This window comes from Aquila chrysaetos, chromosome 1 (assembly GCF_900496995.4).
Source record: "Aquila chrysaetos chrysaetos chromosome 1, bAquChr1.4, whole genome shotgun sequence".
Taxonomy (NCBI): Eukaryota; Metazoa; Chordata; class Aves; order Accipitriformes; family Accipitridae; genus Aquila; species Aquila chrysaetos.
The window spans coordinates 83,456,602-83,474,233 of NC_044004.1; the positions used below are offsets into that span (position 1 = coordinate 83,456,602).

Genomic DNA, 17,632 nt, shown 5'->3' on the forward strand with positions numbered 1-17,632 from the left:
GCTAATGGGGTGAGTAGCCAAAGTCAACAGGCGTTGATCGCGGTGCTCGGTGCGCCGAGGTGTCCTGTGCAAAGGCAGAGGTAGTTGTTGATGCCATACGGCACGCTGCAGAGCTCGGTCCCCAAAGAGCAATTCATTTCAAGCTTTCATAGGCTTGTAACCTCAATTTCAAAGGAGGCTGTTCCTGAACAGGTGGTGTGTTTTAACTGAACTCCAGCTCACACAGCTGGAGGTTTTTGTTTGGTAACTCTTCCTTAGGCTATGGGTGATCAAATATGACTATGACACATAAGGGCAAACAGATTCTTCCCAAGATCAGCGCCTACGTGTTCCTTGCAGGCTGTTCTGCAGAGACTGGAGCATCATTACAGTAATGTGACTAGCTAAAGGGCTTCTCTGGTTATAATTTTAGTGCTGTATCATGGGTTTTGGGTTGGCTTTGTGTTTCTGATGCTTCAGCTAATGACTCATTTAATGGAGTTTCCACTTGCCTTGGGTATTCTCCTGCCTTGGACAAGCCTGCAAACTACTTTGCAGAGCGTGCCAGGGGTGGCGGGCAGAAGCCGTGCGTTTGTTCAGCCAAGTGCTCCTTTTCATCTTCTCTTGCCCTGGGTTGTTGGGCAGCTATGCTCTCGGTTGTGCTAGGTGCTCCCAAAAGAAAGAAAGAAGCTTTCCGTCTTCTACAAAATACTTGATGCCGAGTGATTTAGGAAAATCAGTCTGACTTGGTCCCTTAAATTTTTTTGGAGTATCTTGCCAGGAGCTCTGGGGGCCCCGGTGACTGTGGTTGCTCCTTCCCACTGAGCTGGTCTCTTGCCTTGCCTTTACACCCGCGTTTCAGGCTGGAAACTGCAGCGGTTGGGAGCTGCCTCGCAGGCTGTGCAGCAATCTCCTCTGCGAGAAGGCAAGGCGGACAGGGCTACAGCACAGTAACGTGCCCGAGAGCAAACGGAGAGATCCAATAAAAGCCGTGCGTGCTTAGGAATTGCTTTCATTTCCGATAAAGCTTAAGTGATGCTGATGATAACAGAGCGTTAAAAGACATATAGGAAAGCGGTGACTTTCAGGTTGCCGTGCCTTTTTGCAAGTACAGCCTCGGAGACCTGTGGCCTTTGACATAACATTAGTGGTCGGGTTGGAATGATGCTCGATTTAGCAGAGTGCAGGGAAAGTGAATATAGTGCTTCCAGCTGCGTGGCCTCCCTCCCTCCTTCCCTGCTCTCGGGTGCTGCTGAGGACTCGAATCTTTCAGAAGCTTCTTTGGGGAACGGTTCAAAATGGATTGTAAGTGCTGACTGCACCCTTCCCATCACCTAGCTGATAAATGATTTAAGAAAGTGGCAAGTGGTACTGCAAAACTCATTTGGAGCAAAAACCACTAAAATTAGTCATGCTGTTTTGACTTGGGGATCCTGTTTGTCGGCTCTGGTTCAGAAAGGCACCTGGATTTGGGCCAACACGGTGCTTGTTCAGCAACACGCGCAAGCGCGCGACCAACCTGTTCGGCAAAGTTGAACGTTTATTGTGGATTTGCCCCCTTCCCGTTATTTTTTTAATCTCCAGTTTCCTCCAAGACATGATTCGTGGAAGAACTGGTAGCACTTTTCCAGGCTTCCTCCACAGAGCTCCTTGATGCTTATTTAATATTTTCTCTGGTGTTAATCCTGACTCAAGTGTGCAGGAGTAGGATCGTTCCAGCAGTTTTCGTCCTGCTGAATCAATAATTGATGCCTTTTCATGAGACTTTTCCCATTTTTCTACTTCCTTGAGTCGCCTGGCAAAGCTCGTTACGGATTCGTAGCCGAGTTGAGTGTTACCCCCCGTCGGTGTTTCTGGCAGTACACCCTCCCTCGCCATTCACCCGTAGCCAGACAAACACAGAGCACCTCCAAAGATCACCCAGGGGGGGAACCGACTAAGGGCAGGATTTTTCAAAAGCCTTCAAATTACTTCTGCCACCACTGAAGTTAAAAAGAAAGCCGTCTCAGATCCGAGGACAGTCGGAAATCCCTCCCGGGCTGCGAGGACGCAGCCGGAGTGCTAAGCTGGACAGAGGGGTGGGTGTAAGGTGGGGGCAGCGGTGGCCCCCCACCAGCATGGCCAGGGAGCTTTGCTGGTTCTACGGGGAAGGCTGGGGGTAAGAGCAGCGCTGCAGCCGCGCAGCAGCCCTGCTTGAGCGAATCTGATAACCTCGCAGAAAGGCAATCCTGTGCCGGGCTAAAGAGATTTCAAGTGCCAGGAAGATACCCGAAAAGAGCCAGGAGAGGTTGATTTTTTTTAAACTCAGCTGCTGCTGCTGCAGTGTTTTAAAATCAGAAGCGATTTCCCCACAGTTGGACTTAGTTGATATTTTGTCAGCTAGAGGATGCGTGTTGCAGAGCCCTGTGAGCCTGCTCACGTCCGCTGCACTACAATTACAGTATATAGGTGCAGAGATGAGAAGAATAACCTTCAGGCCGTAAGGAACTATGTTTAGCACGAAGCCGTAGCTGTACTTTGGGAGAAGAAGTATAAATGAGAGTAACCCTGGCAGGTGGCTGATGAGAACAATGCCGGTCAGTAGATTTCTTCTGGCACTCTGGTTTAACGGTGATAAGCACAGAATTGGACCTGGGATACCGTTTAGCTACCTCGGGAAGGATTGCTGGAAATGAATAAATACAGCTTTATAGGTCGTCTTCTAAGCTCGCTTTCCTGCAGTTTTGAGCTCCGCTGTTCAGTAACACAACAGATGCTTTGCCGCATTTCTAGAAGCGCTGCTTATATCGTGACTGAAGTCCCAGCGCTCCTTTCCTCGCAGGGATTCACCTTACGCCGGCTCCTCTGGTGCTGCTTTCCCATCGCTTTTGCAGCGAGCAGACAGCCCTCAGAAAGACGCGAGGTGTAGGGAGCAGAACGTCTTGCTCTGCTCTCCCTTTTCAAGTCAGAAAATGACTGCACGCATATCCCCACGCAAGAACCGGGGTAGCTATCTCTAGATCAAACACCCGGAGCTTATTTCCACTCTGCAGTGACAGGCTGCCTTAGGTGATGCTGTGTGGACTGCAACACTTTGCAGTCCAGGTGTAATGGTGTTGGAGGAGGCAGGAGAGGCCATGCACACACCACCATGCTTAGAGCCACAGTTAACGGCGGGCTTGCCATGAATGAACAGCTAAACTCCAAATACGATGAAAAATACGTATGCTCCCATGTGCTTTTCTTATTCATCAGGCAGCAAAAATCAATAGGAAATTCTACTAAATACTTGATTTTTTAGTATGATACAATATACTAAATAACTACATTGTTTTGCTTTGAGGTACAACTTTTTTTAAAATGAAAAATCAAGTTGTGTTGGTTTTCAGGTAGACTAAAATCTAGATCTTAAGTATGAGAAAGCTTGACGATGAGCAGTGCAATTGGACTGGTGTATGCTCACGGTGGCTTCGCCAGCTCCCTTTGTCATGTTTCTGGCACAGCTGTTGTTGCTGTTAATGAAGAAAAAGGCAAAGGTGTAGAAACAGTGTGAAAGAACAATAGAAAAAGCACCACCCCCCCCCAAAAAAAAAGCTCAGATAACAACTCAGGCTCATGTTACTGAGGAGAAAGGAGCAGTCAAAGATCATGAGAGTACGGAGAAAGAATAAGGCTAGAAAGGGATCATGGCAAGGACATGTTGAAATAACCTGGGTGAGTAAGAAAATGAGATTACTCGAGTGATCAGGCAGAAGTGTTGGTGTCTTTGCTGAATTTCTTTTGCTACAAAATATTTGCTGAAATGCGCAAGTTCTTCATACACTATCGTCTCGATTTGCCTGAGTGCACTTCAGAAGAACCTGTCCTTTTCCGACAATGATTTTGATCTTATATTCTCCTTTACCATCCTTTAAAAAGGGTAACCTGAGCCTTTGGGGATAAACAGCTATCAGAGCAAGCCTGCCAGCTGGTTTGGTTCCTTTTCCCAGGACGTCTCTCTGCTTCTCCAACAGAAGACTTAGACATCTTTATGCTTTTATCCTTGCGCCACACGCAGCTCGGCAGCACACAGTGCCTTGCTGCTGCCATGGCACCACGTTGTATCTTAGCCCAAAAGTTAAGGGGGAAGAACCCCAAACCCCTGTTTGAAAGCATTAGCAAGTTTCTAAGTGTTTGCTCTTTCTTTACTTTTGAACACGACTCGTTCAGGAAAATCAGAGGAGAGACTGGCCGTGAGAGAAGAGCTTCCCATGAGTGTGGCGAAGGTTGTTTTGATGACTCTTGCTTTGGCGGGCTGGCAGAGGGGAGGATTTCGTGTCTCTTAGAGGTGCTTGGGGGAAGACCCCCCACATGCTGCCTAGAAAAGGGGGGGGCTGAGGAGCAGCATCCTCCTCTGCCGCTGGGCATCTCACCTTTCTTCTTCTCCTGACAGCAGCTTTGTCCCCACTCGGGCGCACGTCTGCAGCAGCGGATGCTGTACTCGTTTAGGGAGGACGCTTAAGTGCTTTGTCACCCCACAGACAATCCCCTTGTTACAGAGAAGCTCTCCATTAACAAGCACCAGATTTCCTTGACAGGTTTTGCCGAGTGTGGCCCTGAAACTTGTGTGTCCGAGTGTTTTGTCATCTGCTCGTTCTTCCAAGGGATGCGTTATCAAGTGGTGAACAATTGGCAGCATCAATTTAAAGATAGGAAGATTCTGTCGGGGAGTTACCATATGCCTTACCTTTTGTTGTGTGATTAAGGTATTCTAGTTCATAAATATTAAGACCATCAGTCAGCGTCTGTGCTTTGGGGCTTCTGAGCGCATGTGGAGCCAGACTCTGGCGTGAGCTGCTGCGGATTTTAGGTGGCTCTGCTGAAGTGCCTATTTTTGCCACTGGGAACAGATCAGGCAGAGTGGTATATATGTATGTACTCCAGATGTCAGCAGTTCATTTACTTAAACTTCTGTGTGAGCTTCTTAAAATATCTCTGACAGCAGGGTATTACAGGATACAGGACAGAGTTGGGATCAAGGTAGGAGTTGCTGTGGCAGGGTAAAACGTTGGGTGCAATAACTTGATTATAAAGCAATGGATGTTTAATTGATGGTGGAAACATGAGAGGCCTTTTAGCTACGCTGTGACTAGCAACATCATTAGTGGCCTTTCGGCAGTGGGGTTTTACATGTATTTCAGTTATGTGGCTGGGATGGAGGAGGGAGTTTCTGTGTACTATCAGAGTAAAGGATGAAGACAGGCAATTACTGCTACCTGCCTGCTTACTGATCCTTTTTTAAAAAGTGCCCTAGCCCTCAACTTCCACACGCGTAGTTGTGTTGCTGTTGTACAAATTACGGAAATTGATTGAGGGTAGATATGATTGTTCTTCAAAGACATAGTTGGGTTTGAGATATAAATATGTATACACACACATACACACACAACCCCCCCCTTGCTTGGTATTCATACCTGGGCTAGCAGAGTGCTAGGAGCCTCGTCAGGAGGGGAACAATTAACACAGAGCCCACACCGTGAGCGTCTGGAGGGGCTTCCCTCTGCCACCTAACCCTTGCTGGCTCAGGACCCGTGCGGAGGCCGGCTGTGCCGCTCATAACCTCCCTCTTCCTCATTGCCCCCCACGCCAACCTTGGCTTCTCCGTCCAGGGCCGGTGCTTTTATTTTCCTCGGAAACCCTCTCTGGTTTCTGTCTTCTTCATGGATGTCCCGTCTCACTTCACTTCTTCCCAAGGCTTTCTTTTCCTTCGGATCTTGGGGAGGTGAGGGATGTAGTAGCCATCCAGGATTCATTGTGTAGAAGGATCGAGAAGGGGGTTTCTCCTGGACAGAAGGTCTCTGATGATGGCACACGTTCCTCTGTCCCCCTTCGGCCGTGCCCTGCTCTGTGCTCCGAGGACCGCAGCCTGCGGGAGGGCTGAGGGCTCGGGCAGTGATGGTGGGAAGCAGTAACGAGCCAGCCTCTCACCTAGACGCTTATTGAGGCCATTAGCGTAGTTACAAAACGAACACGCCTGCTGCTTTTGCCCGGTGACTCCTCCTGTGCTGGCCTGCACAGGCAATGGGAACAACGGCTGCGGGCAACCTCAAGCAAATTTTAGACTAAGGGGGCAGCCGCAGGCTAGGAGACGCGCTCCTAAAAGCCTGCGCTAAGCTCCGCCATTCCCTTGGAACTTGAAAAGACGCGTACGCGGCGAAATGCAGGTGCCCAGCTCCTGGTGCCCGTCCTTCAGGGTTAGTTTTCCTCAGGCCAGTTGTTTCTGTAGCAGCGACTGCAGAACGTGGAGTTGCGCTTTCACTCGTAGAAAACGCCTGACCTTCCCCGTCGCGCGGACGGCCAGGCAGCGAGGTGGTGCAGCGCTTTTTCCCGAAACCCTGCCCGGATCGACTCGTCCTCCTCAGCGCTGCGCACCTTTTTCTCCCCAAAATAATGCCACCTCAGGTCTGTAAACACAAACAGCAGCTCCGAGAGGCGTAATCTTCTCGGCGGCGCCTTGGCTCCCAGCACCGATGTCAGCATTCTTCTTCTGGGGCTGATCTTAGCATTTCTATCTCAGTAGACTCTGTGGGGATGGTACATATTGGCCAAAGATATATTCTGACCAAGGAGGAAACGTGGGTGAAAAACCGGGTAAATTTTCTTGCACGTCCCTGTTTGCGTTCCTAACGAGACTTAATTTTCTTTTCCTTCCTCTTTCACTGATGCAGCTGAAGAATAAATTCATGAAGAAATTGCCCCGTGATGCTGAGGCTTCCAACGTGCTGGTGGGAGAGGTAGACTTCCTGGAGAGTCCTTTCATTGCCTTCGTCCGCCTGCAGCAGGCAGTCATGCTGGGTGCTCTGACTGAAGTCCCCGTACCTACCCGGTAAGAGAATTCAGCCCCCAGGCAGGGGACGAGAATTGGAAACTGCTTTTCCACCTTTTAAAATAAAAACACCAGGCCAGAAGACGGCATTCTTCATTGCTTTTCAGCATGTGACGTGCATAACGGTCAGGATTATTGGTTTAAAGTAACAAAACTCACTGTGGCTGCTTAATAATTTTCAGGTCCTGAATTTGGTTATAAGATACAAGCTGTAAAATACACAAGCATTGCACAAACAGGATAACTTAACAACTTAGTAGTAAAGGGCACTATCAATGTGAAATTTAACTACTGGGGCTTTTTTCCTGCCCCTTATGATCCCCGCCCCCCCCCCCCCCCCGCTAAGACACACTGTACATAGCTCAGATTCCCTCTGTATGTTTTTGCAGTACACGTTTTTCCTCTAAAAAACTTGTATTACATGAAGGATGCAATTCTGGCCTTGCCAGGGCGAATCAAAAAAAGTCAGGTAAACTGGGGCATACAGTTCTATCAGGGGTGGTGACACTGTTTGTTGCTTTGTAATGCATAATGGTTCAGAGACAAATGTCATATAAATATTTTATTTATTGTGAGTCATGTTGCAAATTAATCTGAGTCTCGCAGATATGAATGTATCTTACGTTCTTAAATATTTGAATTCACTGCTTGAATATGCATAACTGTCTGTACAGCGAGTGTATAAATCTACCAGAACAGCACAGCTAAAGTCCTGTTTGAATTCCTAACAGTATTACCCTTAATTATACAATTGCGTATTGTTTATCATGTAACATAGTAGAGAAAAATTACCAGTATAGACGTCCAGAACATCTGCTGTATGTGAGCATTATGTAGTAGTATATCTTTGCTTCATGTATACACACAAGCACCCCACCGAGGTAAGAACTGTAAAAACGATGAGTATTAAAAGGAAATGAAGTGCAGTAAGAACGGAGCGCGGCAGAATTTCGGTGAGAAGGACGAGCGAGGCTGCAGGTGGACAGCCTGCAGCTGGTTTGCGATATCCCCTTGACCGCTGCGCTCCTGGGCTCTGGCCTGCTTCTGCTGTCACCTTGCAAAGGGTTTGCTTTGCGTTTTGCTTGTAATTGCAGAGTTCAAATTGCAGCTTTCGCACCGCTAATGTGCAAATACATATTTTATGTGATGGGTTTCAAGGCCTTTCAATACAGAGTGAAGGTCGTGATTTGAATAATGCCTGCAGGGTTTGAGGCGATATCAAGTAGTATTTTGTGAGAAGAGACGTAGTACTGTGACAAAAGCACATGGCTAGTGCGTTACTGATACTGGAATGAATCACAGCCATTGTATGGAATTAAAGTTATATGGTTGTTATAATCTGTACCTTATTTCCATGTACAAAACAAAGGAGAAAGATGATCTAGTTTTGCTGTTTAATTGTCTTCTAGTAATGCAGCAGTGTTTGTATTTCTTGGGAGTTTCATTAAGTGGCTCCTTAAAATGACCACATCAACAACTGTTTGCACACGCTGGGTATTCTGGTAGGAGTATGGGGAGATAAAAGGGGATTAATCTTAGAAAAGGCTATTCTGCATTCCTCAGCATTAGTGAGCTCCATGTACTTCAGTATTTCAGCTTCGAAGCCTAATCCCGCTTGCTCTTTTTTTTAAACACATCTCCGAAGGCTTTTCAGCAGATGTGAAATTAGGTATTGTTTGTTTTGGTAGTGGGAGCCAGGAAGTTACATCTAGGATTGCTGAACGACCTCATTACTCAATAGCATTAATCAAGACAATACGTCCTTCCGTGCCAACATTTTTTCCAGGAAATAGTATTATCCATTTTCTGTCCTCTGGACCAAATGCTAGCCCTAATCAAAGCAGGGAGGCTCATTAGATGGCCTTCCTGAGTAATGAAGAGCCATTTGCCATGGCTGCATCCTGTGAAATTCAATCAAGGAAATCCCATCAGGGCTCAGACGAGCTGCGGCGGGGCGTCTCCTGGGTCAGCCCCGAGTCTCGGCCGTCTCGCGCGGAGGATGTTCGTCTTGTGGACGTGCACTGAACAGCCTGCGGACTCTGCAAGGTGCTGGACCTGGAGCCTTTGGCGTGCCCCCACCCCTCTTCCCTCCCTCGGGGCTTCTCCTTTTATTTTGTTAAATTACCAAGTTCCTGGTAAAATTGTCAAACCCACGCCAGCAAAGCCAGGCAGTGCAAAACCACCTGGGTTTTCTAAATAAACAGCTAACGTTTCGGCGCTGTGGGTTGCTGCAGGAGTGTGGTGACCCAGGTCCATCGAGTAACTGCAGCGTGACCCGCATCCGTCTCTCTCTTTAGAAAGCAGCAGGTTGTTTTTATCTGGGGCAGGTGGGGGTTAAACACCCAGGTTTCGGCACAGGGCTGCGGGCGTGCTGACCTGTAACGCGGAGGGGAGGTGGCCTTCGCGTGGCCATCTATTCCTGCGGTGACAGGCACTTTCCTTTACTTAAAAGTAAATTTTTACTTGAAAGAAATCAGCGGGAACTGATGAACTCTCCAGGGAAAGTCTCTCAGCGGGGTGTTTTCATACAGCCCTAGTAATAAAAATCAGGGATTTGAAATCGGTATAGAGAGATCCCAGCCTTTCACTCTGTTGAGTTTTCTTTTTACCCATCAGATTGAAAAAAACTGTAAGGACTTTGGTCTTCTCATGTTGAATTTAATTCCACAGTGCTGTGAACTCCTTATTTTGGCAAGCACTTAGCTACTGTCCTGGCACCATGGCTTGGGTATGGCTGTTTCTGTCCTGGACAATGCAATAGATGTAGCTTTTTACTTTCATAAAAGAAATGTGCAGTCGTGTTCAGGTCTGCTGCGTTAATGTAACATCAATGGGGAAAAAAGATGAAGAATGAGCAAGGGAAAGATTTTGGGGGGAGATAAGCTGTACAGACTTGCACAGTCTAATATGTAGTGCTGGGAAATTGCCTGTGCCTACAAGTCTCAAATGAAATGAAGTAACTTGCCCAAAGGTCACTTAGGAAGCATGTGGCAGAACCAGGAGTCAGATTCTCCTCCTTTGCCTCCTAACTTAAGCTTTTAACTGCAGAGGCATCTTTTCTTCTTTGTAGGTGAGGGTGAGATGTGTGTCTTGTTCACTAATTACAGCACTGGCATAGTTTTCAGGGCTGTGTCCTTTATAGCAGCCTTTCCAGCAGAAGGACTTGCTCTGGGAAATCGCAGCTCTGGCAGCGGACGACACCTTTGTCTGTCTGCTTTCATGTGTTGGACATCAGGTGAGAAGGCTGCAATGTTGGTACGTTGCCCAAAACTTGAAGGATCACCTGTGTGAAATAAAAGACGGACCAAACACTCCACCGTCTTCTTTCGTTACTGCAGTCTCAAGTTGTGCTCCTTCCGTCAGCGGTCCAAGCCGTGGATTCCGCTGGAAAAGTGCATCAAGAGGTTGTTCTTTCAGCCCTCGAGCCCATCAACATGTATCTCTGTGGGGAATGCTGGATGCCTTGCAGGCATCTCACATGGTGTCCAACAACAGAAGGACTGCTTCCCCTCAGCCTTCTCAAAAACAGAAACATTTTCTCCAGGACCTGACTGAGTTTCCTCTGTGTAGGTGCCTTTAACCCTTATGGAGCTGCTGCTCTTGCTTGCTCCAGATTTGAGAGAGAGGCATGGATGAGCAGGCTGAACTTGAATCTTGTTTTAGGTGCTCTTCCTCTTTTCTCTTTTTTTTTATTTCGGGGGCAGGCAGACAGGACAAAGGACATGGGATGACCTTGTCTCCTACACTGATGGTCAGCTGGCAAAGAGACGACGGTGAGGCTTGGTCCTGGGACAGTTTTCACGGCGACCCTTACCCCGTATGGGAAATTGATAGTCATGGACATTAGGGATTTCTTGCAGGATGCCCCAAATGGATGGGAAAATATTAGTGCTGCACTGACTTTGGAGCCTGTCTGTGTTGTATTCACTCCGTACCTCCTAAGTGTGCTTTTCGTTTGATTTCATGGAGATTTCTAGCCAAATTTCTCAGCAGCACAGCACATAAAGCCTTGTTGCCTCCTTGGGCAAACTAGATTGAAATTCTGCCCCGCAGTCTTTGCTGTCACCTCCCTCCAAGGTCCAGGAGGGTTGTGTTCGCTCATAGCAGGTTGTTAGGTCCATAACGCCAGGTTACTGCGCTTGTACAGAGTGTTGCTGTGCTGCTACGTTTAGGTCTTCGAGGTGCATTGGCTGGGTTTACGATGCATTGGCCAGGGCACGTTTGTCCATTTCGAATTGGATTTATTCAGCTGTGAGAATGAATTTATTCTTGTTGGGTTTAGTGGCATAGTCCGTATGATTAAAAGGGGAATCATACATACCCAGTGGTCATCATCTGCTTAAGAAGGGTAAAGCATGCAAAAACAACAGGAGGAATAGTGCTTTAGGTAAAACAGGAAAATAAATTACTGAGTTTCTGGCTCATTATCAGCTTGGAGACAAAGGATTTTGAGCACTTTGACTGTGCTGCCATACAAAGTTCAAAACCAGGTACCCTGGGTGCGAGGACTGTCAGCCCTGTCTGTAAGCTGTTGCCCAGAGCATTTGGGAGAAACGTTGGATTTTGTTAGCTACTTCAGAGAGACTTTTTGCTAAGGGATACGAGGTGAAACCTCACATTCTGTGCCTTGAAGCATCCTTAGCGATGTTAAGTATCAGAAGCGGACATTTGATAACTCAGCATGTGTTGTGTGCAGCAAAGAGGAATTCTGTGCTGCCTTTCACCTTGGCAGATGAAGAGAAGGGAGTATGTCACAACTAGAAATGAGGGCTTTCTTAGGTGGAAGTATTCATAACTAAATAATTCTAAATGCATGCAAACATAATCTAGTCCAAAAACCTAAAATGCATTAATGTTTTTGCGTTCATAATATTTGGCCCTTTAAAAGGTCTCGTTCTCCATGCTGAAGGCAATTCTGAGCTGAATCAGTCAGGACAAAGAATTTAGCAAGTGTCACAAACTGCTTGTTTTCAAGAACATTTTAGTAAATGCAAGAGCATTCGGGTACTTCTGTTATGCATTGGAGGAGACCCAGCTGATGTCATTATTTCAGGAGATGATTATGAAAATGTCTCATTCCCCTGGAAAATCAGGAGAATGCCGAGCAGCAACTTCTCAAGTTATGAACCTTTTTTAAAAAATTAATGTATTGGGATAATTTGCATCCTAGAGTTTTAAAAGAGTTGGCTGAGGAACAGTTTGTCTTTAATGTTGTTCTGTAAAAACTCGTGAAACACAGGGAAAGTTCCAGGAGGTAGGAGGAGAGCAGAGGACATGACCTAGGCGTGTATGGCTTAGTCACCTCCGTGTGAACCTTAAGTAAAACAGTTGAAAGCCTCATGAAGAACTCGATTAGGAAGTGTTACTGTTAGTAATGCCAATTAATACGTATTTATGGATCCTGTCCTACTAACTTGATGCCTTTTTTTTATAGGACTCTAGATTTTTTAAATAGAAAGTACTTGTTTGGATATAATACACCCTGTAAGACATTTGACTTGGGACCTCATGATATTTTCATTTAGGAAGCTAAAAAGATACTTAATGCTTGTAAGGGGAGAAGTACTTTTGGTGGGGTGTCACACCTCTCAACCCTGTTGTGTTTTACGTTTTATCAGCAGCTTTGGAGAAAACGTAGAGTTAACATAGTAAAGGTTGACAAATAACAAAAAGGGTGTCTCCATGGCCCAGAGCAATCCGGTCATCTGTGCTTTAACTTGGCCCCATGTCGGCTTCTCGCTCTAGGGACGGAGAGCGCAGGTGGAAGAGCTGTGCTCTGAGTACCAGTTTTCACTGGGCGATGCTGTAGGTAAAGGGCTGGGGCCATCCCTGGGTAGAGCAGATTATTCTGTCAGTGCTGGAACCGCTGAAACCGGGTGTCCTAGAAGTATGTGCCATGTCCTTTCCCTCCCCACGGCAATAATCCCAGCTCTCCCTGACGTCCTGCCTTGTTTCCTAAGACTTCCCGTGCTTGTCCATACCTGATGTCCTGTCCCCTGACTTAATGCTTCTTACTTCATTTTCTCAGGAAAGCAGGCTCACATAAAGTTCCTGAGTAGCCATAGGTTATTTCATCTATATATTTGCACTGACAAAACTGCCAGCTTTTCGATGATTTCCCTGAGGAAGATACTGATAGATCACAGAAGGTTCACAGAAGAGCCGTCAAAGTGACTGAAGAGAGGAGAAAAGCCTCAAATGGCTTAGCCTAAGTGACAGATGGCTACGGGTGACTGGATCGATAGGGGAGGATATTTAAAGGAATTTAATTATCAAGGGTTCTTCCATCTAGCTGTGAGAGACAATCAAAATTTATGACTAGAAGTTGAAGCTAACCCAAATTCACACTGGAAGTAATGCAAAAGGTTTGAGATGAGACAACTTACCAAAGGTTATAGTGTGTTTATTTTCCATTACTGATTGAAAGGTACAGCTGTAATTGGAAAAAGGCTTAATTCAGGAAGCTTTCAAGTTGTTTTGAGCAGCTATTAGTGTTTCTGTTTGAAACACATGCTGATAGGGAGTTTGCTGAAAATTACCCCAATAATTCCCAGTCTTTGCTAAATTAGGTGAAATGGAGAAGTTGGCCTCCTGCCATGTGACTTCTCGTGTTGCTAATTGCAAGGATGAGTCGATGTGCACGAGAGAGAGACTTTTATCTCAAGGTTGCTAGTTAGAGTCCAGCTCGGGCTGAACGCTTGAAACGACGCCGTCTGACCGGCATGATGGTCTCCATTGAAATCCCGCAGGCCACCAAATGTTGGCCGCTGTGCAAGATGGCCAACAGAAGTAACAGGGCTTTCTTAACAAGCCAGTTGGTAAGGCGAAGAGGTGAGCATGAAGACGGATGTATTTTCTTGCCGTAGCCACAAACCAGATCTTTTTTTTCTGGGACAAATCTGAACAGGGGATTTATGGGAAGCTTGTGTTTCTACAGCCTCGGCTGTAGATGCTGTGTGAGTAAGTAGCTGGCAGCTTGGCACCTGTCTACGGCATGAAATCAACTTTAAAGTAAGAGTATTTCTGCAGGAGGTAATGGCTTTTACCTTTTCAGCATTGATACCTTGGCCTTGCATATGAAACTTAGTTTAGGAACTGGGAGTGTCTAAGATAAGGCTTAGGTCTTCCCTGAATTAAGTATTATTTGAAAGGTGGTATCTTTTTTTTTTTTTTTTTTTAATGTTTTATTCCGGGCCAGGAGGATCTAGGTACCTTTGAAGATCCAACCTTGAGGCCGTAGTTAAAACTTTTTCTAATGAGCGTCAGTTAAGAGGTTGGAAAACCCAGCCACCTTTCACCAGCATTCCCATTGTTCTGGCACAACCGTTGGACAGTTTTATTGGCAGAGGCATCCATTTTCCATGTATAGCCTTTTCAAGGAATCTCCTTAGAACATGTTGTCACGTAAGCAAGTCCTGATTCATAGCACATTAGCACTGACAAAGGGCAGGAAAGATAAAGAGCAGTAATTTCCGATCTCCGAAGGTTTCACATCATGGTGTTTTTCAAACTCATTAGCAGTGACTTGGATATAGTTGCTGCCCAAAAAGATCATGTAAGAAATTAACTCCTAATACCTTGTAGATGTAGTCACCCTCGCTGCTGGTGCCTGCCGTAGGAGAAGGTTTACACCTTAAGTTGCCTGCATAAGAATTAAGCTGTGACTATGAAGCCATCAGATGGGCTTACAGGTCTCTGGTATGTATTGTATACTCGGAGCAGAAATTCAGGGCATGCAAGTTGGGCTTGATTATTTATAGTTAAAGCCCTATTTTACATTAATGGTTTCCCTTCACATGTGGGTAGCTATGAACCGTAACAGAGATCTCGGCCCCAGCAGAGCATTAATAAGCACGCGGAGTGCTATCTGATAGCTCGGGGGAGCGATATAGCTTATTGTGAGCAATGTGGATATTTAATAGCATCTTCCCTCCGTGCCCGCTGCTGTGCTGGCCCCGCTTGGTCCGTCCTGTGCGCAGAGGGTGCTCAGGTGGGTCACTGCCCTTGTTGCTGTTCGAGTAGATCAATCCTTAAATCTTCTTCTGTCCCCTCCCGGCTGTTTAGCATCACCGCTATTGTCACGTAAATGGCACTGGAGTAGCCCTGGGGAAACGTTTAACACAGATTATTTTAGACAAGGATTGAACAGCTACAAGGAGCCGGTAACATATGATCAAATAAAGAGCTGTGGAGGCGGGTGGGCTCTCTGTGGTGCACAGGGCACGGATTCTCAACCGTTCCGCGCTGGAGCTGCACCCGTCGTGTGTAGTTCACTTCCAGGTACTGGGCGTTGGAAGAACGTCCTTCCTTCACCTCGTCCTGAAGTCTAGGTTGCTGGATGGTAGCGACTTCTGTGTAGGGCTGTGATAGCATTTGGCCATAGTGGTCTCCAGGCTGCTTTTAAGGCTTTTGGGGAGAAAAACTTGAGTGGTGTCTTGCTCGTCCGAGTGAGCATGATGGGCTGCAGGGTATAGCCTCTACTCCCAAGTTAGCTGGAGGCCACTGGCAGCCTCTGGATCTCTAACAAGGGCCACAACTTTTTAAAGTTTAATTTCTGTCTAGATATTGGATAAGTGATATATTTTGCTATCCTGAACGGGAACAATCTGGTTGTTTTGTCAGATTTCTCTTCATTCTACTGGGACCGAAGGGCAAAGCAAAGTCCTATCATGAGATCGGCCGAGCCATCGCCACTCTGATGTCAGATGAGGTAGGTGTCTTGACATCTCCTGTGTGAAATGGGTTCTCCCAGCTTTCACTTCGTTAGCTAATAACGATGCCCTTTCCTCCAGCGTGGTTGGCAGGAACGGGCGTACACATAAAGCTGTAATATCCAGATGTCACCTCCTAATTCCTTCTGTTTATGTAATTATTTCATCTGGCTTCATGTTTTTATTAAAAGCATGCCTATAGGAAGTTTTTGTCCATCGTGTGTATTTTCCTGCTAGCAATCACTCTTTCAAATAGACCATGAATTGATCTTTGAATTAATTTTGTTGTGGTGTGCACCTTGTGTCCCATTCCACGATCGCAGCTACGCTCCAGGTAATTACTGCAGAAATGGTTACACCCAGGACATACTGTTGTGTGTTGCACTGTATACCAGAGCATTTCCTTGCTCAGGCAGTGCTTATATATTATCCATGAGTAGCTAGCAATTACTCACTAATCATATACCTCAATGAGATGACTGGGCTTTCAATATTCATTTACGGCTTCTTTCTTCCAGTGTCCCTTTGGGCTCTGTGCATCTGGGGCTGATTTACATTATGTTTGTTTCTTGTTTTCTCCTTATGTTATTTTGCTCTTGTACGGTTCCCTTAATTACCGCTCCCCCAGTCTCAGCTCTTCTGTTTTCTGTCATTCCACTGCTTGGAGCAATGGTCTAGTTTCCATAGCCCCAAAGTCCTCCTTCCTACCACCGACTGTTCTTATTAAGTCTATCACGTGTGGTGATCCACCTTCACTCCAAGTAGTCCAAAAGATTTCTGTAAAATTCAGCATTAATGCTCTTTTTCCTCTCTTCTCTCATTCGCTCTTCATCAGTAATTCTAGGCCTTCCAGTGAAACTGGTTTGTGCTTCTTGTTATTATTTTTGAATAAATATTGTCATTGTTTCTGTGTCACAGGGTTGAAAACTATCCTATATTTTGATAGACTGAAGTAGGTAGGAAAAGAGGATCCACGCTTTTTTGTGGCTTTGTGGAAGTGTCTTCTCAAAGTATAATTGAAACTCCTTATTTATAGGAGAACTTCTTTCGATGAAAGAAAGGAATAATTGCTTTAGTAACCTTTTTTTACAAAGGTTAGAAATTTATATTTTGCTAAAAATCAGAAATGCCTGCAAGAAAAGAAGCTCTATCATTAAACAACCAACCGAAGGAAAGGGCTTTCCTCAGCATCGCACATCCTTGTGCCAAGTGTCCTGATACTTTTGGAGAGGTTTTTGAGAACAAATAAGTTGTTTTTGTAGAATAAAACGCAGTAGCTGCCTCTGAAGTCTGGGCTACAGAAAATGCAAACCTTTTTTACATGGCGTCTCTCTTTTCCTTGCAGGTATTCCATGACATTGCCTATAAAGCCAAGGACCGGCAGGACCTGATCGCTGGCATTGATGAGTTTCTGGATGAAGTCATTGTGCTCCCGCCTGGGGAATGGGATCCAGCCATTAGGATAGAGCCCCCCAAGTCTCTTCCTTCTTCAGATAAAAGGTAAGAGCAGGAGACGGGCAGGTTTAGCTCGCTGTTGAAGGACAGCATGCATCAATGCTGAAACGGTGATGGGAAGAGCCGGTGCTTTGGGTACGCCAGGTTTATTGAGCAACTGCAGTGTGACCTGCATCTGTCTGTATTTAAAAAGTATGAGAAATATTTTCAGGTCTGTCTTAATAGCTGGAGGGAGGATGTTCTTGCAATTCTGTCCCCTTTAAGGTGATGTTGTAAGCACATAATAACATACATAGCGGTTATCCAGACTCTTTGGGGTCCTGCTTGGTCTTTCTAACATGCTACATTCCACTGTGGCTGCCAGCCGGTCAGCCTTCTAGTCTTCTTTGTACAGCGTGGCCTCAGCAGAGGCTGCGTAACGCTGGTTTGGAGGAACGGCGTGTGGATTATGTTTTGTGGAGCCGTCGGGCAACGCAGCGAGCCTCACTTTGGCCTGCCTTCTTGCCTAGGAAAAACATGTACTCGGGTGGAGAAAACGTACAGATGAATGGAGATACGCCTCATGATGGAGGACACGGCGGCGGAGGCCACGGGGACTGTGAAGAACTGCAACGGACCGGCAGGTCAGTAACGCACGGCTCAG

General features: G+C 46.3%; 1 protein-coding gene across 13 annotated transcripts in view; it reads left to right on the forward strand.

Annotated features, from left to right (window-relative positions):
• The window catches only part of SLC4A4 (solute carrier family 4 member 4), a 237,912-nt gene that overhangs the window by 174,136 nt on the left and 46,144 nt on the right, over positions 1–17,632 (forward strand). For all 13 annotated transcript variants that reach the window (XM_030015345.2, XM_030015170.2, XM_030015257.2 and 10 more), the window contains 4 exons: positions 6,666–6,823; positions 15,446–15,533; positions 16,880–17,034; positions 17,499–17,612. In XM_030015345.2, the coding sequence (XP_029871205.1) occupies positions 6,666–6,823; positions 15,446–15,533; positions 16,880–17,034; positions 17,499–17,612 (515 nt within the window). The remainder of the gene's footprint in view (positions 1–6,665; positions 6,824–15,445; positions 15,534–16,879; positions 17,035–17,498; positions 17,613–17,632) is intronic.